Source organism: Natator depressus, chromosome 6 (assembly GCF_965152275.1).
Source record: "Natator depressus isolate rNatDep1 chromosome 6, rNatDep2.hap1, whole genome shotgun sequence".
NCBI lineage: Eukaryota > Metazoa > Chordata > Testudines > Cheloniidae > Natator > Natator depressus.
The window spans coordinates 86,591,209-86,619,178 of NC_134239.1; the positions used below are offsets into that span (position 1 = coordinate 86,591,209).

Below are 27,970 nucleotides of genomic sequence, written 5' to 3' on the forward strand. Positions count from 1 at the left end.
ACTAGGTTGCCTCCCCCATTCAGTAAGGGTCCCACACTTTCCCTGACCTTCTTCTTGTTGCTAACATTCCTGTAGAAACCCTTCTTGTTACTCTACACATCCCTTGCTAGTTGCAACTCCAGTTGTGCTTTGGCCTTCCTTCCATGCCCTGTATGCTCGAGCAATATTTTTATACTCCTCCCTATTCATCTGTCCAAGTTTCCACTTCTTGTAAACTTCCTTTTTGTGTTTAAGCTCATCAGAGATTTCTCTGTAAAGCCACGCTGGTCGCCTGTCATATTTGCTATTCTTTCTGCCCATCGGGATGGTTTGTTCCTGCGCCCTCAATAAGGCTTCTTTAAAATACAGCCAGCTCTCCTGTACTCCTTTCCCCCTCATATTAGCCTCTTAGGGGATGCTGCCCATCAGTTCTCTGAGGTAGTCAAAGTCGGCTTTTCTGAAGTCCAGGGTTGGTATTCTGCTGCTCCCCTTTCTTCCTTTTGTCAGGATCCTGAGCTCAACCATCTCATGATCACTGCTGCTGATGCCATCCAGAGTAACTACTTTAAGAACAGTAAATTCTTGCCAGAATGATGAAGTAGGACAGGAGAGAACTTTCAGGGATAGAGAGGGAAGAAGGGGGTCCAAGTTTCAGGTAGAACTTAGAAATATTACAAGTAATAGTCCATATAAGTTTCATGGTTTTATATTTTTGAGAGAGATGAGAATATGCTAGGCTTAGAAGGACTATAAAGCTCACCAGACTTGAGTCTCCCATAATTATCAAACAAGTGTCCAGTACTTCCCTGTCAAAGGATGGTGACTTTGACATGAGGCTTTCAGTACTAAGGGAAGAATAAAGCAACGAAAAATGGAGGTTCTTAGGGCTTTACCACAGATGTATTCTGGGACTTTCTGAACATTTATCAGAAACATGGGGCAAAAGTTACCACCTCCCCACCTCTAAAAAGTGAGTAACCAACAACCTCTTATCTTCCAGACTCCTGCCCAATGTTCCTGCTGCAGTGCTGAATGTGCCCTAGCATTCCATTATTTTTACGAAGCTGATTCAAGCCAATGTGGTATCTCTTGGACCGCTGTTCAATTGGATTCCAACTACAAGGCCAAGATTGTGTGTGGAATCTTCTCCCACCCCTTCACGTGCAGCCAAACTATTCTGCCATGTCAAGGGAAGCAATGGGCAATATGTCCAGAACTGATGTATGTTTCTTCAGAGACACAGGGAATGGCGTTTTCCTATTAAACACAAGGAGGTGCTTGACCTGTAATGTGCCCAGGCCAAGGGAGAGAACCTGATACCCCAGGGACTTAGTTTATCACAGAGCTCTGCATATAAAATAACACTTACTCTACAACACGTGTCACTGGAGCATAAGCAGTAAATACCACACTGGCATTTCAACTTGTTCCTGGTGATGTGGGGACTTCCATGACTCAGGGCCCTGTGCTGCAGCAAGTTTGGTAGCATTTTCTGGACCAGATCTGTTTTCTAGTTTCTAGAAAAATTACTAGAATCACATCAGGTACAACAAAGGACCAGACATGAATGGGCTAATGTAACAATGCCAAACTTAAAGCTAGAATAAAATACATATTACATATCTATGACGGCAAATGTAACCCACACACTTCCTGGGTGTGGTGTTCTGTCCTCTCTAGTGGCACCAAGACCACTTAGAGATTAATTAGTCTGTTCTACAGCCTTGGCTTAAAGCCAGTTGGCTTTTAGCTCATGCAGTAGAGACTCATGCACTAAGCTCCAGAGACCCCAGGTTCAATCTCGCCTGACGATGCCCGGGATCTGTCGGTGTTACACACTGTTGAAACTGTGAAATCTTAGAGCCTGACACTCCAGCCACAGGATACAAATAGCTTCCTCTGTATTCAACAGGAATGACTCTTAGACTCCAGCAGGAGAATTCAGCCCCTAGAATTTAATTGCTTTCCAGACACTGTATTGACTTAACAGCAATCTACAGCACTTAGTGCAAATATGTTTAAGATCAATGCAATAGGGCTGTCAATAATCAAACAAGATAAAAGTGTTAGGCATAAACCTATAATTATCTTTATTGCTAAGTTAAATAACCATGAAATACACCTCTCTTAAACAGTATGCCATAATTTCCAGCGTCAATTTTACTTGTATGGCAAAAGAAAATCTCCGGAAAAATCTCAAGTACAGCAGGGTCCATTATGATACTGAATTAAATTCATTTCTTATTGTTGTAAAGTTGCTTTATTCTCTCTCCAGTGTCTTTCTGTAGAGTGCTACCCTTCCCACCTTTCAAGGAATTTCTGCTATTCCTTAATGTTTTCCACAGTCTCCTAGATCTGTGAAATGGCCATAAAAAAAGAAGAAATATACTACCTGGAAATGTTTTAGTCTTAAAAATTTTACCTTAAAGTACTGATAGCTTCCTAAAGTCCCAAATAAAAGAACTGCTTAATAGTAACTCTTTCACATTATGTGAATAGAGGTTTTTTTTAAAGAAATATAATCAATGCCAGTAAAAACTTAATATAAAATTTAGTTGGACATACCAAAATGACTCTGCGTGTGAATAATTTTGTCAAAAGGCTCTGCATAGATAGACTGGCTTCTATGTCCCCAGTCATTGAAAGGGATGAGCACCCAAAGTGCCTTTAATAACATAGAATGAAGTAATTTATTTTACTATACAATTATATTAACAGCTATCCTCACAAAGTCCAAAGAAACATATATTTAAAATATATGCATTCATATATTTAATAACCAATACTGCCCATCTGGCAAAGATACACTTAAATCTATGTTACACAGAAAAAAGCCAAAGTACTTACCATATGTCTCAATAACTTTAAGGTTAAAATATGCTTGAAACAAGATGTCTGGGAACAGATGCACAATATACATTTTCCCAAAAAGTTCATCTGTTAACCATTGTACTGGCACCACTGATTTCTGTTATCCAAGCCCAAGCTAACTCAGGGTTATAAAGTTTTCATCCTTCAGAAATACCAGCTTTCTTTTTAGAAAGGAAAAAAGAGAGATGGAGAGAAAGAAACACAAAGACAGACAGACAGATAGACAAAGGATCAAATCTCTTCAAAGGTGAACCCAGGTCTCTGACACCTAGCTTTAAAGTAAAATATTGCATCAGAACACTTTGGTTTTAATGGCTTTATTTTTACATGCAAATAGATGTATCCAGCTAATACATTATTCCATGCAGACAATGCTACATTTCTTCTCAGCAGGAACTCTGCCTTGTTTGTTTATCTTGGTGATCTTTAATTAGTACAGTCATTTCATAATTCAAGTCACCCTTCCTGTACAATTGGAGCTGTGAAAAATATTCACCACCAAACCAGAAACCACACTGCCAGAAACCAGAAAATGCCCTTCCCACTGTTGAGGCTCCCTCACTGTTGGTGAAAGGGAAAAGCTGGAGTTTCCCTAGTTACTGCTCAAGCCTCAAAGTCTTTTGCATGGACCACCATGTTGTGGTCCAGATCACCAACAGTTTCACAACCCAGCATACCTAAATGGGAAGGATGTATCCCGAGGCCTGTTAGAGTGAGTGGGGGCTACTGAGGAAGGGAAGGAGAGAAATGAATCTAAGAAACCCGTGATCTTCCTTGGTGTTTCTTGTTCATATCCAAGAAAAGCTAAAGGAATTTTGAATCTACTTAGATTCTCTTTAGCCCAATGTCCGTGGGTTTCACAGAGCTCTAAGCAGGATGCTATAACTTGTGCTGTCTGGTAACAGCTTGCAGCAAGTTGCTCCATCAGCCAGGATCTCTGGAGCACATTGCACTCCTATCCTGACCCCTCCTGCCACTGAAATGCCCCCTCTGTGGAATACTGCTGCTGCATTTAGGCAGCTTTAGATCCTTTTTATGCCCACAGGAGCCGTGCAAAGGAACTTAAGGGAAGCCAAGGATCTCAGCATTGCCAATTCTCACAATTTTACTGAGATTCTTGTGATATTCGGTGTTTTTCTTAAAGCCTCAGCACCAAGAATCATGTTATTATGTGAGCATATCAGCCTTCATTTAGCAAAAACAAAAAGGTGTAAGTTTTAGCTCTCATGATTATCGAAAGTATGTAGAAAATGTGCATCCTAACAGCTCAAAAACCAGAGAGCAGAGAGATCCTCACATTTATTATTCTTTAACATCTAATGATTTTTCAGACAATCTCATCACTTGGGGCCGGCCTGACTCATGACTTCTGAATGATTGGGGTTGGCAGTACTGGAATCTAGCCCAGTGCCTAAACCTACCCTTTTACTAAGTATATACCAGTACCTGTGCTCAGAAGCAACCATCAGACTGACTTTCTGACCTTTTATCAAATTAATGTGAAGAAAAGAAAGCGCATGATCCAAGTCATTAGGAGGGTTTCAAAATTTCAACCTTAGACTCTGTACTGCAACTCCAAATTAAATACAGCCATAGTTTTTCTTTGTTATATTCAATAATTGTAAGAGACAGTGATTGTCTCATTTGTATCCACAATGATAATAACAGCAGGACTCTACCAAGAGATCTTCTTTAGGATTACGTGATGGGGCTACATTCTATCATTTTACACACATGTAATACCTACATAAGGGAATGGGAACATTGTGTAATGACTGATGGCAGACTAAGGCCCAGATTGATCTGGGGCCTTTGGGGAAAGTAAAACAAAAAAGAGAGAAAATCCAATGAACAGCATTATGCACAGGAGGTCCTTCTACATGTACACATTCAACTGAAGAACCAAAAAATATTAATGCAGAAAACTCCACAATTGTGTGGTGAAAGGTTTTAAATCATCCTAATAAAAATAAAGTTGTAAGAAGCAATGTAGAGAATGAGGGAAGCATATCAGAACAAATAAAGTTATCATTTAACAGTGAAGGCAATTTGATAGGCCAGTATTAATTTATTTCTACTATAACAGAGCTAAAGGGCATAATAACTGTTTGCAGGATTGGGATTTGTGTCTATTAATATGGGTGACTGTAATACACAGAAGGGTACAGGAGGGCTTGTTTTTTTTGAGTGATTGTTTTCAGAGTATAGGAAAACAGCAGGAAGAGGGCACTTGAACTGCACTGACATAATGTTTAATAAATGTTTACTTTGAAGAGTTTCCTTTATGTTTGCATTCATACACATACATATTCCTAGGATTAGTTCTTTTGCATGTTGCTGAGGATTCATAATGAAGTAAAACTTCTATAAAAAGCAAAACATATTAGGATAAAATATTACTTTGAAGTCATAATTTGTTCTTCAGTAATGTCATGCATCTTGCTTAACTATATACTTAGTAATTAAGAGCTTGATGCTTCAGTCCTTAATCAGGCAAAATTTCCATTCTGTCATCAGTAAGAGTTTTTTTTCCTAAGTAAAGACTAGAGGATCATGTCTTAATTCTAACATCAATCGGCACATTTCTTTGGTGAGGGACAAATAGGACATTTTAGTGTTACCGATGTTAGTTACTATAACACTTATTTTTAAAAGGAGGAAATATAGTGCTTTACCTTCACTGCCCTTTTGGGTGTTTCAGCCATGATAGGAGGGAGTATGCCTTTGTAGAAACCAAACCATCTATTGGAGAAACAAACAAAGAGTTTTTTGTACACATGTATGAAAGCATTAGCCAACAGGGAATTCTATTTTCATTTCAGAATAAAGTAACTAATCTCAGAGCATTCCTAATTATTCAGAACAACCCTCACTGTCAATAGTGAAACTCTGTTTTCTTGCTTATTATGTAACTAACATGCTACCATTTCCACTATACAGTGGTGGAATGACAACTGGAAGCAGCAACGAGTTAACAAAAATGTAATCCACGCAGCCAGTACAGTTTAGAAACCTGTTTAAAAGAAAAGAAGAAACTTCTTGTTAATGAAGGACAATCACTTTAGTTTAATCATTCTTTCTGAACTTCTTAGCTACCCCTTCTTTCCACAGTAACGATGAAAATAGAAAAGTTAGGGCCAAAAATGTGGATATGAGGGGCAAAAAGCATATTCAGAAAGTTGCACACAAAAAACGGCAGGCACCCGATCAGAGGCTGGATAAAGGCCAATTTGGTTCTAAATGTTGGTTGAAATGTACGAAGGACATTTTATTTGATAATTTAATTTTAAAGATAAAATTTGTAACTACTTCAAAAAAGCATAACAAAGTTAGTTAGTCATATAGAATTGACTGAAATGCAAATTTTTCATCTTGAAAATTCATTTGGGTGATATAATGTAACTCCCTTAGTGTGGATCTTTGTCCCAATCTAGTGGCTGGTCCCCATAAGAGGTTAATGAGCTGTACAGCTAGGTTTGGGACTTAGTCCCAGTTTAAGTGATAGAGGTTTCTACTTTTTGCCCCCAATTTAGTAAGGCACTTATACACATGCATAATTTAAATCATGTTGTTAGTCCCATTGCTTTCCATGGAACTACTCACATGCTCACAAGCACATGCACATGCTTAAATAGCACATGCTTAAATACCTTGCTGAATTTTGGCCTTCATGCTTAAGACACAGGTTCAAACCTCACTGTAAGCCCAAGTGAGCTCAGTTACAACTACATAAACCTATATAAATAGTGTTGTTCTTACTGGTTTTAATACATCAGTTTTCAGTTTATACAAAAATATTTTAAATATGGTAATAATTAAAATTCATTCACCAGCACAGACTTCATGGTTTTTCAGTGTAGTGAGAAGATACAGAACTAAAGGAGAGAAAGTGCTCCACAGATCCATTCCCAGATTTGCCTCCACCATAGAGAAGGGAGGAGTGCCATCTCTGCCAAAGGCCCTCTTTGTTAAGAGCTGTGTAATCAGGTAGCCATTTGCAATGGACAACAACAACTTTATTGGTCTTAAAAACTTATGAACAATGTTACATATTCTTACATGCCAGTAGATGGTGCTCCTTCTATGAACTAGTTTCATATAATCACATATATACAGTTATATACATAAGTCCTTTCACACTCCCTGCTCTTTGTAGGCCTAGGGATAAGTGTGAGGGGAATGTGCGTGAGGAGGACATGGAAGTAGAGTTGAAGGGAAATGCATTTGTTCCCTTAGCAGTGGGGAAACAGGTTAGGAAAACAATATTCTGCTATGAATCAAGCAATTTTCAGTTTCACACTCCCTGTCACACACTCTCCCTGTCCCCCCGCCCCCCCACCTTAAGTTGAAAAGCAGCTGTCAATCTAGTAGGATGCCCATGGAACGATCGATTGAGAAACCTGCATCATGTGATGCTGTACCTGCCCCATGAGGCATTGCAAACCTTTCCCAAAGCATCCTGCAGCCAGTTGGACAGGGGGATAGCTACCCACAGTGCACTGCTCTCTGTGTCAATGCAAGAGCTGCTAGTGTGGATGCACATTGTTGACACAAGGAGCATAGAGTGGACATGCAACAGTGATTTAATTAAAGTGGCATAACTTTTGTTGACAAAACTCTGTAGTGTAGACAAAGCCTTAGATGCAGGCCTTCATCAGAAAACTGGTATTCAGAAAAATTACAGAGCAGCAGCGACAATCATTGCAACATGTAGTAAAAGAGAGAGGAAGTGACATCAGATCCCAAATTTGGGAAAATTGGAAAGAATTAAGAAGTAAATGTCTAACAGAAACATAACTACAGTGTTTTATTTTGTTTCAGCATTAAGGATCTAAATGAACATCACCATTCAATTGTATTCTGGGCAACAGCCCAAACTCATCTTTGGAATAGTTGATTTTGAAACATTACAGTCAATCATATCTTCTCAATTTGTTCTTCTTTCAGGCTTTAGGCATCCTTCTGGTTTCCATTTCTTGTTTGGAAGTCTTGAGTCATCTATCCTGGCAACATGACCAACCCAAATCAGTTATTTTCTCCAAATTATATTGAAATAGGGATCTTGCTTCATTTGTTGTTTTCTTCCCGTCTTTCACATAATTTTCCTTTTAAGGACCTAATACAAAGCTGAAGGCATGCATACAATATCCTCTTTCTTCTGCTGCTGTCAAATCCAAGTCTTTTACCCACATAGTTCTATAATTGAAACAATGACACAAAATACCTTTAGGGTCCTATTCCGCCTTCACTTACACTGCACCAATCTCAGAATTTGAATGAAAGGGCTGGATTTCATGGCTCTGTCATTTAAGGTTGGCAAGATCTGCAATGTGAATTCACAAAATTTCAGGCATCTTGAGGAGATGGTAATTTAGGTGGGATGCAGATGGATGTCCTTCAACAAAGGAGGGAAACATTTCCAAATGTGGTGAAAGTTACCTAAGTCTTTGCTACGAAACAAGGTGTGTTCTTATCTTGTGCTAGCTAACACATTGTACATTTACAACTAACACAAGGTAAAATCATACTGATGACAAGGCAGTTGTATTTTTAACATGTGTTAGCAGGTTGAGGCAAGCTCTACAGTTTCTCCCCTCCACTCTGCCCTGATCTCTACCTCAACTTGCAAACATGTATGAAAAATACATGTTATATGTTACCACGTTAGCAACCTAAGACAGCAAGTTACATAGATTATCCTATTGATACCATTTTAATAGAGACATATCAGTTAAAGCTTTCATTGACACATGGAGCCCAGAGTTAGTTCCCTTAGTTCTACCTCATAATTCCACAATCAAGACAGCCACAATCTTAGATACTTGTAAACAACATGACAAGTCATTTTTTTCTTTTTTATGTACTTTCAATTACATTGCATTTATTTGCCTTTAAGACATCATTTAGTTTATTATACCAGTACTCTCAGCCTTTCCAGACTACTAAATCCCTTTCAGGAGTCTGATTTGTCTTGCGTACTACCAAGTTTCACCTCACTTAAAAACTACCTGCTTAGGAAATCAGACACAAAAATACAAAAGTGTCACAGCACACTATTACTGAAAAATTGCTTACTTTCTCATTTTTACAATATAATTATAAAATAAATCAATTAGAATATTAATATTGTACTTATGACACTGCACCCCATATTATTAATAAAATGTTATAATATGAATATGGCATAACTAAGATATGTTTTAAGCAAGATGGGTCATGTGAGGTATCATTGGAAAGGTTATGATTTGCTGAATGTGGTTATCCAATTTGTATTCATGTATCAGTCCTGTATCTGAAGTTAGGAATATTGACTATGTAACAATTACAACTGTGTGTGTACTTGGGAACACCCACAAGACAGTAGGCAATCAGCCTGAACAGGCCATTAGGAAAGACAATGAAATGGGTCTTTGAAGATGCTCCCATCTTCCTGGAGTTCCTTTCTGTGCACATTACAAGTAAACCTTGTCTCATGGTTGCTTTGACACTGCAAGATCATGTGATCATGTCACCTGGTACAGGGCACCATCTTGAGCTGGTACTTTTCCACTGAAGGGGGATGGGGATCAGACTGGGAAACAAAAGGTTCCCACCATATGTAAATCCTATTTAAGGATGGGAAGGAAGTTAATCAAGGTGGCCAGCTCCTCTCCACTGCCTCCCCACCCAAGAAGGAAGACTGCTGAAAGCACCGGAAGAAACAAAGGAACTAAGCTCGGGAAAAGCAAGGGCTGAGTCCAGACTAAGCCAGGGGTCTAGCCTGTGAAGAGAAATAACTGGAACTCTAAGCTGCAGAAACTCTGCAACCTGCCTAAAACAACATTTAGGGTGAGAAATTGCTATTTGTAACTTGTTTCTTTAGTGAATTAAGTTTAGGTTACGTGTTTTGTTTTATTTGCTCAGTAATCTGCTTTGTTCTGTTGCTATCCCTTATAATCACTTAACATTTACCTTTGTAGTCAATAAACTTATTTTTGTTTATTCCAAAACCCAGTTTGTGCAATTCATATCGGGGGGGGGGTGGGTGGGTGGAGAGGGCTGTGCATATCTTCCTCCACATTGAGAGAGGGGGCGATTTTTATGAGTTTTTGAGGTACAGATCTCTCTTTTCAGCTGAATCCTCCTACACAGAGCTGATTTCAGCCTGTGTCTACAGCTGGGTGCGGCCTTACCTGTGTGTGTGCCAGAGAAGGCTTGAGGGCCTGGCACAGCAAGAACAGGGGGAGGAAGCCCGAGCTGGTGGAACGGGTGGGGTCAGTGGGACCCCAGCATATCAGGTGGCATCCTGGGTGGGGGGTCCAACCCGTCACAGTACTTACACTTCAGTGTATAGTACATAGAGCAGTATAAACAAGTCGTTGTCTATATGAAATTTTAATTTGTACTGACTTCACTAGTGCTTTTTACGTAGCCTGTTGTAAAACTAGGCAAATATCTTGATGAGCTGATGTACCCCCCTGGAAGATCTCTGCATACCCCCAGACGTACGCGTACCCCTGGTTGAGAACCACTGTACTATACAAGCTTTCATGCAGCCAAATAAATATCAGTTTCAGGACAGAAGATTTAAAAAAATATCCACAACATATTTAAAGAATTATAATATGTGTTAACACAATCCTAATCTTTTAATATTGTGAACACAGTGCTATAAAGAGTCTTACAAAAAAGAACACAATTTATTTGTGTGACATTTTTTTCACTCCAGAAATACAGTTCAGAGGTATGTATAATATAGGAGGTGCCTGAAAGCCCATTTCCCGGAAAGCTGGCCTAATATCTGTAGTAGTATTAATGTTGTGTTATATGTCCACCACAACACAAATGTCCATGATATAAGAAGCAGGGGAATCAACGGAAGAAGCCAAAGAGAAAGAAATAGGGACAATGTACAGCATGAAATATGCAATAAAAGAAGGCGAGAATATCAATTAAATGTATTATTAAAGACTTCAAAAAATATAGAACTTTGGAGGAAGTGGCTCAGAAACCATTGGATTGTCCATCATACAGATTAATAATCAGCATCAATCTATTTAATTCATTCAGAATGAGAGTCAGCAGTATATTCACTGCACGCAGGGCAGATTATGAAGTTGTTGAGAACTATCATCCATGTGACATTTTTTTATTCTTGAAGAGAAATAAGTCCCTTCTCCATGAATCTTAATTACCTCTCAATATCTAGCTCAAAACTCTTGTTAATTTTTGGCTTTCTATACTGTACACTGAATTTAAAAGGGCTAGAGGACTCACCCATAAATAAACCCCAAACAATATGGAAAGATGAGAAACCTTGACCTTCCTCACTTTTATCTAGCACAACAGAAAGTGAGAATGGAAAAAGGAGATCTATATTAAAAACTGGGCAATGTTCACATTAAAGTCAATTCTTCTCTCACATCATATATTACTCTCATATGTTTTCCATGTTTTGCCATACTCGAGTGCTTATAAAAAAAATCCAGCGGGGAAAAAGTCTCATGATCTCTACTCTGTACCTCACAACATACCCAAGACATTCACTAGTGCTCAAAATGCAGATCTTATTCTGGCTTTTTGTTTCTAGGTTACTTATATTTTTTGCTTAAAACTTAACTAAGCAATACAGTAGCATACATTGTTAAAGTAAGTTTCAGAGTAGCAGCCGTGTTAGTCTGTATTTGCAAAAAGAAAAGGAGTACCTGTGGCACCTTAGAGACTAACAAATTTATTTGAGCATAAGCTTTCGTGAGCTACAGCTCACTTCATCGGATGAAGCTCACGAAAGCTTATGCTCAAATAAATTTGTTAGTCTCTAAGGTGCCACAAGTACTCCTTTTCTTATTGTTAAAGTAGAAGCTTTCATGTATTTTAAATGTATTCTATATTCAAAAATATTTGTAAATACTTGCTTTAAAAAGAGTTATGTTTGAAAGTCTGATAAATTTAAATAAATGACTATCACAAGGCAGATGATTTTTCTAATAAATAGGTCAGTCCGTCATGGAACTGAAAGCCATGACCTTCCATGGCTGCTGAGACTCGGCAAGGCTAGAGGCCAGATCTTCATCTGGCATAGATCAGCATATCACCATTTCCTTCAATAGAGCTACACTAATTTACACTTGCTGAGGATCTGGCCATAGGGTCTGGTACAGCTCCCGCTGAAATCAATGGTAATCTTTCCATTCATTTCACTAGGTGTTGCATTGAGTCCTTACAGATCTCTTGTCTGGATAAAAGCACTGACTAGGCTGTAGAATGGGCTGAAATGCCTCACTTCTTTTAATGTACAGAGTTTTGTTCCCACAACAGACATTTCTCTAACTGCCCTTCTGTTTGCAGTAGGAACAAGTTATAGACATGCCAAAACAATTTTGCCTACAGCTTCTAAAACAGAAAAATGCTTCTTTACTGTTCAGATTGTCAAAACTGGCAGAATGCTTCATTTGTTCCCTATGATTTTTAGCTGTTCAAACACTAGAAGAGAATTTAAATTAATTTTTTTCACCCTTCTGCTAACAGTACTGCCTTTTGCATAACAGGTACAACAGGAAACAATCACTGTTATAAAGCTGCACCACACCTAGATCTATTTAAGCCAACGAATATACAAAAATACTTTCATTATTACTTCTTGTTACTAAAGGAAATTTAGGTGCTAATGGTTACGTTTATAGCTGTGTATCTATGTCTCTGACAGCAAAATAATTCAGCATTGAGGGTACCTGCAGATTTGTTTTCCAGAATGTTTAAAGATAAGGGAGGGAAGTTCTACAGTTATCTAAAAAAGCTTTTTGTTTGTCACTTTCCATGAAAAATGATGGCAAATAAATGTACATTTTGAAGCGTGACTGTCTTCATTGAAGATCTCTGAAATTTAGCATTATTTATGCATTTAAGAAGCTGACAACATTTTGTCTCTCCTAATCTCTAATGCCATCTTCTATAAAAGGTAGTTCTTATTTGCACAGTTTCCCTGTTTGCATTAGCAGCACCACCTGTTCTAACCAATAGTGAGATAATAAAAATACAACATTAAGCTGTTTGGAATCATCAGAAAAGTGTGGATCAGGAAGGAAAACTGTGATTGCAAGTTAATTCTAATCTTCATTGGAATAACTCACATTCTTCAGTATCCACATGTGTAGTCACTAGGGAGTTCTCTGGCTACATGTGTTCTTTCCCATCTGCCTGCTAAATCAAAGATCTAAAAGGCACTCAGAGTCATTATACGGATTTGTGACACTCCCAGGAGGATACTGGTTCCATAATGCAGTGAATAATTTACCGAGATATAAAGCCGGATTTTCAGACATCAGCCTCCATTTTTGTGGGCACAGCTTTGCACCTGCAATTATTTGTGCCTGTAATTTAAGTTACTTAGATGTCTCCAATTTGCAGATGCAATCATTGATGTAGATGTCTAAATAATCTCAATTGCAGGCAAACAGAACTGCAGGTGCAAAACTGTGCCTGCAGTTATTTTCACTTTCAGACACAGAGACCTGCCTGTGTTCAGAATTAAAATTGGACCCACAGTATTTGCATCTATACCAAAAATTATCTTGCTTCAGTGTTTTTCATGTTAGGTCAAGAAAACTGTACTTATGTCCTTCACTTTTAAATGGAAAAAGAAAGAAGTGCCTTTTGGTATGAACAAACTAAATATACATATGATAATTAATATGGTGCCATCTTTTCAAACTTTGTACTTTCGGGTACTGTTTTCTCTTAATTTTTTTTCAGCATCTCTAAATTAGGAAAGATTCATGATCTTGTAGTAGTACTGCCCTCAACATCTGTGTTCCATAGAGGGTGACATGGTCATATATGCTTAGGGATTACAGTATTGTAGGCTGTGTAGTAGTATTTAGCCAACAGAGGGCAATATGATCATGCACGCACATGTACACACACATTTGAATTTCCAACTACTAGAGGGCTGCGGTACACAGGGATATTGCGGGAGTAAAGCCTGTTACTGTACAGATGTGGAAGGAAACCCACAGTAATGGAAAATGTATATCAAAAATGTGAGATGGATATTTGTGGCATCTGCTATGCATGTCAATGAAATCAGATTCTACTTTGAGTCTTTGATCATTATATTAAAAATATAAATGTGTCTTAGATAGTGCTGTTCGTCATAAGGAAAATTATTAATGTATTTTCAGATCAGAAAAATTTCTAGGAGGAGTGTTGTGTGCCCTGAGGAAAGAACATGACTCTTTGAATGAACAAAAAGTTCATACAATGTAGTCCCAGATCTAGGGCTAGAATCACATTGTGTAATAATGGCATGATATATAAAAGCACTGGTACAAGACTGAACTTAAATTCCTGACCCTACTCACCTGACTTGGTTCAGAGTTAAAAAGTTTAACAATTCTGTCACATGAAAGGGCTCATTATGCACTGAGTTTCATGGATGCACACATAACTGAAAGGTCAAAAAATGGAGCACACATTTGCAAATAAGTTTGCTTAATTCTAGTTAAACCTAAGGTGCAAACAGAGTAGATTGACAGTTATTAGAATTACACTTATTTTAACTTTTTAATCATGATACGTTTCTAGTCAAGCAGCTTCATTTTCAGGCCATAGCCAAAAATGCTACTGAGGGACTTCTAGAACAGTCCACAGTTTTGAATTCTTTCCACCTCCAACCCCTCCCTCAATTTGGTTATACTTCCCTTTTCTTTCCTTCTCACACAGTTTGTAAGGAAAAGACACCCACTACTATTTCCCATGACATGGGTTTCCCCTGGACTTTTTGGTAATCTTTTGGGCTGAATTTCTCAAAGAGGAAGAACACAGCCAGAGCAGATTTAGATGACGCAGCAGTAGAAAAAGCCTTGTGCCCTCTCTCTGTGTCTTAGTGTCTGCCAGCTGGTGGGGAGGGAGAGGAAAAACTGGGCTAGAGGTGAAAAATAGATGTCTTTTGGTGTTTCTTATGTAATCTATGACTAAGCCTATCCTCGGCCTGCAATTAATTAAATGTTTACCAAAGAATACCAACCAAAGTTCTCTGTCAAGCTGTTAGAAGAGGAACTTAACCATATCATATTTGCAATTTATAACCTATATTCATTACTCTAGATATTAGCTGAGCATTGAGTATATAACTCTGCATTACAGGTCTGCTAATGCCTTCTGCAGCCAGATTTACCAGCTGAGATGCAAGTTTGTGAAAGGAAAAGTCTGTAGAAGTTTGGTGGCCCTAATTAAAAGATATACTGATAGTTTGATGTAAGCCATAGCCCCCTCAATTGTAAAGCACAGAGCTTCCCTTTGCATGTTTCTTTCAGAAAGTAATGCAGTTTGTATCTCAGTGGTGACACATCATACCATGCGATGTTGCAGTCCTTAATGAAGTCTTTATTTTTTTTAAAAAAACCTGCAATCTTTTCTTTGAGTAGCAAGCCTGCCTTGGCAGGTCTAACTTGAACATCCCTTTTGAAATGTTTTCTTTTCTTCCTGAATATACTTTTTTGATCAGGCGCCCTTTCCAACTCAACCTCTTTTGTGGAAAAGAAATGTTGCCATCTCAGCATGCAATAAAACAACTTAAATTAATCTTAAATGAGCACACGGTACTTTACTCAACAAACAACAACTGAAAATGTGTCACATAGCAAACCGTGTAAACTCATGACAAGCTCTTCTAACACGTGCATCATGCATTTTTATTCAAGTCTTTTTTTTTAATATCTAAATTGATAACACACTTTAAAAAGCAAGAATATTTCAAACTGAAGTCTATTTGAGTCAAATCTATTTTTTTCTCTGTGCGTGAAGGGACAATTTCTCTGTTCCTTAGTATCAGTTACCCTGACATTTCACAAACAGCTGACTAAACTTGCTCAGTAATCAACTCTGTGCATTTATAGCAAAGCTAGGTTAGCAGCAGATTATCTTTCTAAACAGCATATGAAATGATCTCACAGACTGCAAGTGTAACTGCTGTTAGTAACCACAATGCTGTTTTCTTGTTTGACATCATCACAGACCATTACAAAGCCAATATGAATAGTATTTCACTAGGCATGACTAAATGATTACCTGTTATTGTACAATATTGATTTAGAGACATGCAAAAAGTTTGTCCACCAACAGTAAAACCAGAGATGCTGCAAGAATACTTTTGTATCATTTTGCCAAAGTAACAAGCACTTATAGCTGCAATTTCCTTGCAAGCCCAGGCCTTTCAAAACTAGTGGAGTGAAAAACAAACACAGTCTTGTATGGCAAGGGTGTGTCCATAGTTCAAATGCCATGTTTTCTATCATAATTAAAACTGATCTTGAAGGACAAGGTTACAAGCAACTTGAGGGCTGCAAACTAGGGGCTCCCACTGGACCTTCCCAAGGAAATGTGTGAAATGTTCTCTGTGAAACACACCATGAAAGACTCATTTAAGTGATGTGTTTTGTTATGAGCTTGAAACAGCTCATATCTTTTGAAAGGTCGGCAAATGTTTGTGAGTCTTCAGAACACCTGTGCACAGTTTCAGAAGAATCTGGATCACTTATGATTTTATATTGAAACCATGTGAAACTGGCAGTTTCATATGGCTTGGAGACTAAATCAGGTGAAACTCAACAGTTTTGATAGAGTTTCACACTGTGTTTTGGGTTCAGGAAACTCAGAGGATGGTGTCAGCTCACGTGGACTGAAACGGAACTAAATACTCACATTGACTCTCTGAGCCATAATTGCAAAATTTACCACAGTTTTGATCTTTAGTCCCTGCATAACATGTTAAGTAGCTCATCCACTTGTCTAGCTGATGACTGGCATGACAGGAATTATAGTTCTTCTTCTTACTTCTTCATATGTGAAAATCAGTAACTGAGTTTCAGGCTCTTACAGCATGATTCACCACACACTAACATCAATGAGAGCCTTTCTCATTACTTCAGTAGGCTTCAGATGAGACCTTTAGAGAGAAATTCAAACTTTTAGAGGAACCTTGAAATGAGTTTTAGGGAAAGTTTAAAATCCCCTTCCTTTTCCTGACCACAGATTCTCTTTAGCAGCATAGGTTCCACTAGGTTGTCCAAGTTCTTTCCAGTTGTTTTCATATCTGATCATTTCTTCTTATTTTAGTTCAGCTTCTTGAGAAAGCTTGTGACCCCCAACTCTAGGTAAATAAATGGCCAGAAATAGAAACAGGGCTTTTCTGATGCCCATAGTTACCCAAATACACAACATAAAACAGAGTAGGCTAGTGCAATCAAGCACTAAGCAAAGTGTAACATACATCAGTGAAGAGTAAAGTGCAATCATGGTTTAGACTAGAGTGTAAAATAGAAATACACTTTGTTTGCTGAGTTGTGAGTTAAAGTGAAATTCTGATCATGAATATGTAAAACTTAGACATGACAATGTAAAAAGCCGTATGCAACCAATGGAGAGCAGAATGGTAAATGTGATTCTTTCCATTGTCAGTGGGGTTACTCCTGCAGTTGGAGCTCTGAGAAACCACAAAGTATAAAGCAGTGTTCCACACTATAATGAATATATGTGCTTCATACAACAGACACACTTATTCTACACACAGAGAGAGAATGTAGCAGCTTGTGGAACCCTAGCAAACTGGAGTCCTCTACTGTTTGAACTGAAGAAGAACTCCATTACCTGACAGTAATAGCAGTTCCTTTGCTCTCTCAGTGGGCAAACCACTAGAAGGCAACACCATACACTCGTACACAAAGCCAGCAAATTATTCTATTCTGAAACCCATACTGAGAGGAAGTTGGAGAAAAATATCCTCACTGTAAGTTTCAACTCTATTTCCATCTGATTACTCACCTTTTCAAAATTATATAAGCCTCTGGGTACACAGCCTTCATACAAAATTTATACCCAAATTGTACTACACCACAGCAAGCCAAGCACATAAAATCTGGTCAGAGATTATTCAAAATTAATTGAACTCAAGAATTTTCCGCCTCCCTTTGTCTCTCCATATTTGTTTGTGACGATGTAGTAAAAAACAACGACAAAAGAACCCTCGAAAAACAACCAAAAACACCAAACCAAACCAAACCAAACAAACATGCTTTGGATATCAGTTTTAACCTTTTTATGGAAATCTGGTGCTTGCTGCTTAAAGTTTCCTTATTACCAGGGTCATTGTAATTCTATAATAGCATATATGGGCCAAATTCTGTAACAGACTTTAGTGAATTTTGTATCACTGGAAACATCTGCCACTGTGTGCAGTTCCATATGTGCAGAATCTCTAGGTAGATTTTACAGTATTCTTGGTCTTTTTACATTTCAGTGGCCATGTAATCACCCACAGATAATGAAAAATCTTTTTAGTACATTGTCATCTTCATAGAATGGCAGCATGGAAAAACCCCAAATTAGGCCTAAATTGGAAAATTCAAATAGCTAAGATTGCATTTTTGTCACAGTTGTCAAAGAAATAAAGGATTACACAAGCCTTATGTTTTTAAAAACACCCATGGCATTTGGGGATTTTTACATATGGGTGGATTGATGTGATGGTAACAGTTGCCCATTTTCACTGACAACCTTGAGAGCTGCCAAATCAGTCCTTTGGCTACATGAGAAACTAAGAGTAACAATAACTCACCAACATCCTGCATCAGCACTGGACCAGACTAATGATCTTTAATTCTTCTCTGGGTGGTGACTTTTTTCCATCATCAAAGGTAAAAATAACTTCAAAATGTGGGGTGTTACTTTGCTTTTGCAAAAGTTGGTTCTGCATTGGCAACTAATATGTTAACATTCCTTCAGTAGTACCAATGCACAAGCTGAGTTTAGGTTATTTGCATTAAAATGGTAGCATAAAGTGTAAGCAATGCTTGTGACACATATCTCCAAACCCCACAGGCACGGACGATCTACTGATAAAGTAGTCATGGATTCCGACGTATCTGTGCCATGTGGTTAAGATGAAATCACTGAAGTTCACCAATTTACATTGGGCTGGATTTGGTTCAAATTTCTGTTGCGCTCAAGGTCATTCCTAGACCTAGGCTTCATTTCCAAGTGTACGACACACCACTGGCTGAGCCATTTAAACGAACCAGCCCAGCATGTTTGGTTATTTGGTAAGTCACAAGCAAGCCCTGTTTTATGCACAGGGATGGGCAAACCGACTCAGATGAAGTCAAAACTTCCCCTTCACCTTGCTGCTCTTCTTCCTTCTCTTCTCCATCTGCCCCTCTCGCCACATGCGCGCCAAGGACACCACCACTTATTTTTAATGTATAAACCTGCAGGATCCAGCAGCTTTGGCAGTCTCTCAATTCAAATATCACACACGTGGGGATTTCCTTATCAGGATTAACCCACAATGAGCTGCATGTGAGATGTGCTTCCAACATGACAGCTCCAACACAAAGATTGTCACACCTAGTGAGCTCCAAATCTTCACTGATTTTCATTGTCCAGGTGCAGTAAGTGAGCAATGGGCATAAAGAGTGGCAAAATGCCTTCACTTTTAATAATCCAAGGCAGTGGCTATCAAACATTTTCATAATCTGAATCATACCTTGAGAGAAAGATTATAACATAGACCACCTTCTCTCCATTTCATGGTGACATGAACCACTTTCCTTCCCACTTGTGAATAAATAACATCCCTGTGGTGACAACAGTACTGTAAATGCTTACATGGACACATAACATTAGGAATAATTTTTTTGAGCAGCTGCTGGAAATGAATTGAAGAGCCAGCCCCATGTGACCAGCCAGCTCTTTGAAGATCACCAGCAAGATCTCTGTGGACTATGATCCACAGTCAACAGTTTGGAATCAATCATCTAGATGTTACTAATAACAAAGGTAAATAAAGTGATTTGTTTACAACATACAAACTTCAAGCTGACAACATCCATTATTATTTCTACTGTTCGGTTCTTTGATATATTTTCTACCCATGTGCCAAATGCAGTTTTTTTGTTTTACATTATATTTTACGCTATACTTAGCTGGACATAAATCAGTATGTAGCCTGTTATGTCTTCCTTCTTCAGTTGATTTTCTGATGTGTTCATTTTTTGCTGTATGTTATATCCATCCAGCTATGCCATAACAATAGCATTTTTACTCTCTCATCTAGCAGTAATTTTGAATGAAAAAGCCTCTTCTAGGGATTTTTTCTAAAGTACAACACACATACTTCCTCCTGAATGTGGTAACTGATACGTCAACATTCCACAGTGATAAATAGGTGAGGATGTGGGCTTTCAAGGATAATCTCTTGCCAGTTAATACTTCATTATCTGACAGACTATTTGATCCCAAGTCTGACACTGCTATGTTTTTGAAGACTCCCTAACTATAGGGAAATCTTCAATTCCCTATACTTGATTATTGCCTAATATTTCCATTAATTTGTAAATCACAGAAGTTAAAAGCAAGAGTCTTACAAAAACTGTAGAAGGCAAATCACCATTCAGTCATATGCTCGTCATTGCTATTTGTTGATGAGAGTCAAACAATGGATTTTTCAATGTTACCTGTGAATTCAAAGTATAGCATGCTCCATTGTTATCAGAACAAAGATCACTGACTTTGAATGGTTCAAGATATGTAAACACAGCTGGCACCAGTGACTCAATTGGTAATGCAACATACTGCTTATGCAAGAAACCCCGGTTCAGGTATGACCTCAGGACTCTTGCCACTCCAGCTATTGGAGTTTGGGAGTCTTACAGAGATAATGTTCCTAGTCCACCGGGAATATATGAGGAATCTTTCCTTGCTGGGACTGCAACAGGAAACCTTTGAATTGTAAATAAGAATCTCTATTGGATATTTCAGAGTAGCAGCCGTGTTAGACTGTATTCGCAAAAAGAAAAGGAGTACTTGCGGCACCTTAGAGACTAACAAATTTATTTGAGCTTAAGCTTTCGTGAGCTACGGCTCACTTCATTGGATGCAACAGACTCCTGGTCTCCAGCCACTTAAGTACCAACCACTCACAAACTGGTGCAGTTCATACCTCTTTTAGCACTTCCTAGTAATTATTTTTATACAGAAAAACACAGATTCCTTCCAGTAGGAGGAACGTCATACAGTTCATCATGGTAATCCCATGATATTGCCAGCCAAGGTCACACATGGCAATATCAACAAAATGAACTAAGAGAAAACTAAATTAAAAAATCAATAATAGCTGAGGTCATTTTTCATGTTTTCACATTCGTAATCAATTCTAAAGCAGATTTAAAACATGACGAAGGTTGAAATACAACAAATTAGATTTTCACTAGCTGACGATAGGGAAACTGGCAGGTATAAACTGCCTATGAACATTTGCAGCATGAGAAGAGGCTGCTTATGGGGGAAATACAACACTGTGGTGTAGAGGAAAATTAAAAGTAATCCTGAGAAAAATGAGGTATGGGTGAAAAGCCTAGGGACTTGTACTCAGCTGGCTATTATCTGCAGTCATTGTACATAGGGAACTGGTCTGGATAGGCTGGGGTAAGAGACCAGGCAATTAAAAGACCAATTCATATGAGTACCTCAGTAAGTGGAACTGCTATAGGAAAAAGACTAGGAGGACTTGTGGCACCTTAGAGACTAACAAATTTATTTGAGCATAAGCTTTCGTGAGCTACAGCTCACTTCATTGGATGCATTCAGCGGAAAATACAGTGGGAAGATTTATATACACAGAGAACATGAAACAATGGGTGTTACCATACACACTGTAAGGAGAGTGACAGACTCCAATGAGAGACTGCTGATTTGCAAACTGGATACAATTAACTTAGGCTTGAATGAAGACTGGGAGTGGATGGGTCATTACACAAAGTAAAACTATTTCCCCATGTTTATTCCCACCCTCCCCCCACTGTTCCTCAGACATTCTTGTCAACTGCTGGAAATGGCCCACCTTGATTATCACTACAAAAGGTCCGCCCCCCCCCAACTCTCCTGCTGGTAATAGCTCACCTTACCTGATCACTCTCCTTACAGTGTATATGGTAACACCCATTGTTTCATGTTCTCTGTGTATATAAATCTCCTCACTGTATTTTCCACTGAATGCATCCGATGAAGTGAGCTGTAGCTCACGAAAGCTTGTGCTCAAATAAATTTGTTAGTCTCTAAGGCGCCACAAGTACTCCTTTTCTTTTTGCGGATACAGACTAACACGGCTGCTACTCTGAAACCTGCTATAGGAAAGGTGTCCTCAGTACAAGTAAATGGGACTTCTTATTTTCAGTAAAGAGAAAAAACACAAACTCAGTGGGCACTTCTGACATCTCCATTAGCCCTATTAAATGTTACCAAACATGCATCTAAGTTGTTTCCATTTTTAGTGCTTTCTTCTGTCAGTTTTGTGCTTCTCCTTTGTGCGATTGATAAGAAACTAGCACAGGCCCCAATCTCACAAAGACTTAAGCCCATGCTTAACTTTAAACATTTGAATAATTCCTCTGACTGCAGTGGAATTACTCTCTTGCTTAAAGTTAAGCACACGTGTAACTGTTTGCAGGACCAAGGGCATTGATTGTGTACAACTGAACTAGAAACACACTGTTTTAGTGAGGTAGACAGAGAGACTGTCTTTTTATAAATACCAATGACTCGCTAGTGAATGCTTACTTTTAGCTAAAATATTTTTGCTGCTAGGGCTTGATCCTGGAAGATACTGAGTGCTCGCAAGCTTAAAACAGGAATCAGCAGTGACTAATTTTGTCTGGTGTTCAGTCTTATAAAACTTAGTGGATACCATAGTAACTGCATTAGTCGTGACTGAAGATACAGTTATTTATTAAAGAAGAGGTTCAAAAGTTCAGTATAAATCTAGATGCCCAAGGATATTCTACAGCTAAGTAAATATAAAACTCATAGATCAAATTCTTTTGAGCAAAGATGCTGCTCAAAATAAGGAAGATGCATAAATAATCAATTAACAGGAATGTTCTAAATCCCCATGTTCCTCTTTTTCCAGTAATGCAATGTTGTTCTTTTTCTGAGAATACCCAAACCAGTAAGGGTCCAATTCTGCTCTCCAATGCTTGTTTGTGGCACCTTTTCCCAATACTGTGGCATCATCTCAAACAAAACAAAAATATAAATATCAGCAGGTTACTAGACAAGAGAGACAAAACTGTTCTGAAAAAAAAAAGCCTTTACAATTAGATTAGATTGATGAGAATCACCCCTGGCTTAAATTTTATCTTAATTGTTCTGTACTGGTCAAGCGATACATGACAAAACAGGGCACAGAAAGTAACTCGGAAACCATTGTTTCCCTTGGCATAATATTATTCAGAGTCTAAGGGATGCCACTGAATTAGAGCCTATTTTTCATAAGCCATAAAGATACAATGATTCTATTTTTGGAACACTCAGGTAAATATTAGGCTAGAAATTTTGCCGGACACCACATGTGATTCTTGGTAATGAGTAGGCAGTCAAGGACTCATTTAGATCTGAGCTACATAGGGGGAAAGACGGTGATACACTACCACAGCTGCACTGCCTAAAGAAACCTGGACAGAGGAACCCCTTGCTACTTCTGTAGCGAGTGCTGCTCCCCACAGTGCAACTCTACTTTCATAGCGATGTCACACAGAATCTCCTCTCCCAAGGTTGCAAATGCTGCCAGTATTCCAGTGGTCCCAGCTCCAGCTCCTTGAAACCCAGTCAGGATTGCACCCTTTGCTGGTGCGCTTGGTGGGACAAATTGCTCCCTGTACCCTCAACCCCAACCAGTGCACTTGCGCCAAGCAACCATAACTGGCCCAAAGACTCTGCTGTTCAAAGGCTTTATGACTCAGCATCTGAAGTGCTATGATTCAGCATCTAAAGACTTTAAGGGCTTCATTCTTTAAGACACACATCTTCAGCACACAGAGGATTCAGCACCTGTGTGTTTAGGGTCCAGAAGGGTGTATATTAATGGGAGAAACAGGCAGAGGGTATCTAGGGACAGGAAAACCTTGGGAGAAGTAGCTGGATGCCTTCTGACAGTAGTCAAAGTGCTTGCTACCACATGGGCTGAATTGCAGAGTACAGCATAGACTGTCTAATTGGGCATTCTGTGACTGCTACAGAAGGTATTAGAGGGACACGGTGGGTGAGGTAGTATCTTTTATTGGACCAACTTCTGTTTGTAAAACAAAAATATATCACTTCACCCACCTTGTCTCTCTAATGTCCTGGGACCGACACGGCTACAACTACACTGCATATAAAGAAGGTATTGTAATCTACATCTATTCAGTGTGGGGCTCTGTCCCCCTTTGGCTGTGGCTGGCTGACATAGAGAGGTTGATGACGCTGCTATGACCTTGGTTAATAGACCTGGTTCTTTTAGGTCAGATAGAAGAGGTTCATGCTTTAAGATACAGAAATCCTAGATTCGATCCCTGGAACTGACAATACACCTAGAGTTGTGGCATTTCAATATTCATATTCATTCCTTTTGGAGCAGGAAGAGGACTTTGCAGCTGTGGCAGATCCCTGGGCCATGAATAGTAGAGACTCAGTTTACTTTGAGGGGATCTACTGTTAGAGGGGGATTTACCTTTACATCTGAGGGACTTTGTCTTACCACTGACAAATGCAAACTTTCACTATCATTGGAATGGGAACGACTATTCATTAAGCTGCACGTGCTGTAGTACACTTCAAATATTCTATTTCATTCAGGGTCTTATACCACACCCGTGGTTGTGGGAGTAGAAAAATGAAATTTCCTGCAGGGGGGATTTATTAGAAGGTAGGAAATCTGACAAAGAACTGATGAAATCTGAATGACAATATATTAGCGAGTGGAGGGAAAGTTCCTGTTTTGGAGAACTCTGAATTTAGTAGAAAACACTGCACATTCCCATGAAAGAAACATTAATTTTCATGATATTTTTTCCTCTGAATTATTATTAATTATTATTATTTTGAAATGTCAGCTATGCTGACAAAAATATTGTTTGGAAAGAACAGCTTGATTTTGGTTAATTTTAACTTCTGTTTGGATGAAAGGGATTATAATGACAGCTTGGAAGATTAGTGGTTGACAGTCTGTGACAGTAGTGGTGTATAAATTCTACATGAAGGTATTTTCTGACTGGCTGACCTGTGCTGTCTGCAGAGCTGGAGTTTTGGGTGGCTTTATGACACCTTTGCAGCTCCCCAATCCAGGGGCTATTTTCGTTCAGAATGAAATTTAGAGCAGTTTTAGGCCTGCTGTAGATTGCAACATGCTACCTGTGGCCTCAAGGGACTGTTTCTGGAACTGGGGATCATCAGAGTACAGTAACGCTCCTTTCCCCCCACAACACTATGCCCATACCAGACCACTCAAGGCTTTCCCCTATATAGGGGGATTATCAGGAGGGCAGCTAAGCCAGCTTTGAGGTCTCTTTGCACTTCCATAGACAAGGCAGGATTTTATACCGTATGTTCAAGGATGCTTTCTGTGTTCCACTGAAGAGAAAATTGCTCCTTCTTTTCTTTTCTTTTTTCTTTTCTGCTGAAATGATTATCAGGCACACAATACAAACTCAGTAGCAAACCTTGTAGGCTACCAGAACTCAGTTCAGCTGGTATTCAGCTGATGGTGAAGCCAGTGTCATTTAAGTATACACATTACTGCAACAAAAATATATCTGTCTAAGTGTTTTATAATTAACTTTTTCCTGTGAGAGATTTCCTATTCACAGGTGTTTATAAAGTCGTCTCAGATGAATCACAGAAGCAGAAGCTCTGGTCATGCATCAGTTAAAATCAGAAATGAAGCAAGGCAAGGTTAATTGGAATTCTACTAGGCATGCTCATTTCCCATCATTGTTGAAAATATTTTAGATAGCAAAGACAATGGAAATCTTTCTAATGAGTAGGCAGGCTGAGGTCCTTTAATGAGATATAGGAATTGAAGGGTTTTAAAAGAAATGATCATGTAAGATAGTAAATAGAAAATTATGATTAGTTCAAATGTTTCAATTAGTTTCTATGTGGTTTTATTTGGACCCAGACTTCATGTATTTTACATCTGTTGTGATTCCAAGGATGCAATCCAGACCAGAGAGGGGTTGTGTCACTACTTGCCCTGCATCCCTGGGTGCCTTACAATGCTTTGGTGCTGTAAAAGCACCAAAGGGGGGGAGGGATAGCTCAATGGTTTGAGCATTGGCCTGCTAAACCCAGGTTTGTGAGTTCAATCCCTGAAGGGGCCATTTAGGGATCTGGGGCGAAAACGGGGGATAGGTCCTGCTTTGAGCAGGGGGTTGGACTCCTGAGGTCCCTTCCAACCCTGATATTCTACGATTCTATGTAGCTCCCAGCCTGGACTGCTCAGAGCTAACCTATAAGCATGCAGGTCAAACCCCGAGTGTCTGCATGCTAGACAGCCCTGGTTTAGCAGCTCTGACCCCAGCAGCTTGTGTACAGCCCTACTGTCCCATTCTGGCTTTCACTAGCCTTGGTTACAACCATCAAGCTGACCCCAACACACTCCCAGTCCTGAATTTCCCCAAAACCATGTGCCCTGAAGTGTCCAGTCCTCTGCTGGATAGCTCACAGAAATAATAAGATTCTTTACTCCTTTGAAGAGACAAAAGCACATTACAGTTTATTAACATAACTGAAGTAAATACCCTTCCCTTCAAACACAGCACTGAGTTGGTTTATAGTAAAAATAAAACAAAATTATTAACAATGGGACTTAGGTTAAGGGATGCCAAGTAAAAGGACTAAAGTTAGAAAGGGTTACAAGCAAATAAAAGTGAAGACACAAATCTAAAAGTCTAAAACTTAATTTGACAAGGTAAATGCTTTATTCAAGATGCTTTATCTCACCAATCTTCCTTCTTCCCAGCCATGGCTGATTTTCCTCTCAATCAGGACCTTCCCAGAAGCACAAGATACTGGCTTCCTTTGTCTTCCTAATTGAAAGATCTTTGCCTAAGCAGGTTCCTCACCTATATTCAGTTCCCAGAGACTTCAACTCCCTTTCCCCCTTTGTTGAGGGACGTATCTTTCTCAGCTTGCAAGAGTTATGTTCCCTTGGCTCTTTCTAGTGATGTATGCCAAAGATGGCTCCTATCTTTGCTTATATCTTCCAAAGTTCAGTGACCTTGTTTCAAGAGGCAGGATGACCTCATACTGTTTTTCCCTTCCTGTGGGCTTCCAATCCCCCTGTATCTAAGTAGGGCTTCCTTTGGTTTGATTCCATCATGCTTAATTTACATAGGAGACAGGTAAATATCTGTGACATCTCTCCTGTCTGGGAGAGACCTGTTTCTCCCTTTGTTTGGATACAGACTGTAAAGTCTAATATCAATAAGTATCCATAATTAGTGTCAATACATACATTTTACAATATTAATCACCAGTGTGTTATCGGTGTTCATAAAACACCTCAGTTGATAAACTTTTATAATACAATAATATTGTATACAATTAGTTGTTTCAATTGCTTGTCACTTGAGATTCAGACCCCCATCTTTATAGCCCTGATAAAGTTTCTCTTCCCTGTTTGAAGCTGTCTGCTCTCCCACTTGTTAGCTTGATAATTTTGTTTACCTAATATGTAAATGGACCTTCATCATCTCTGCCTGATGACTGGGCTCCGAGAAGTAAATACACATTCATTTGTCTAGACCCACCTGTTTACCAACTCCCCATGACATGCCTGGTTTAAACACATTTTAGTCATCATTCCAGCATATATCCATAACTCTTAATACACACTGCATACAGACATCACACAAGAATATTAATGATCAGTGAGTTATGAGCTTTTTGATGACATATTACACGACACCTTTTAGATACAGATTATAGCCATAGTGAGTTAGGGTATAATGAATTGGTCAGGCAAGCCGAAACTCAGTACCTGACACCAGTGAGACCCTGGTCCTGTGGCACTGGGATGCTCTTAGGGTCACACCTCCCCTCTTACAAAGCTTCAGGAAGGTTATTCACTCGCTGACCTCAAGGCAGCAGGTCAGAGCCCTCTTTCCTGCACAAGGCAGCTTTTTCCTTTACATAGAGGAAACCTGTTTTGTCACCTTTGTCTGTTCAGTTTCAAAAACAAAATATCAGAGGGTATCCATAATTTCATCTATAGAGTTGCTATAAACATTTCACAGTGACATTAATGACCAGTGTGTTATTAGATCTCAAA

The 27,970-nt window shown here is 38.9% G+C and overlaps 1 protein-coding gene across 2 annotated transcripts in view; it reads right to left on the reverse strand.

The window, feature by feature from the left end:
- Positions 1 to 27,970, reverse strand: part of SLC25A21 (solute carrier family 25 member 21) — a 378,311-nt gene that overhangs the window by 24,665 nt on the left and 325,676 nt on the right. For both annotated transcript variants that reach the window (XM_074955881.1, XM_074955880.1), the window contains one exon: positions 5,526 to 5,592. In XM_074955881.1, coding sequence (XP_074811982.1) covers positions 5,526 to 5,592 — 67 coding nt within the window. The remainder of the gene's footprint in view (positions 1 to 5,525; positions 5,593 to 27,970) is intronic.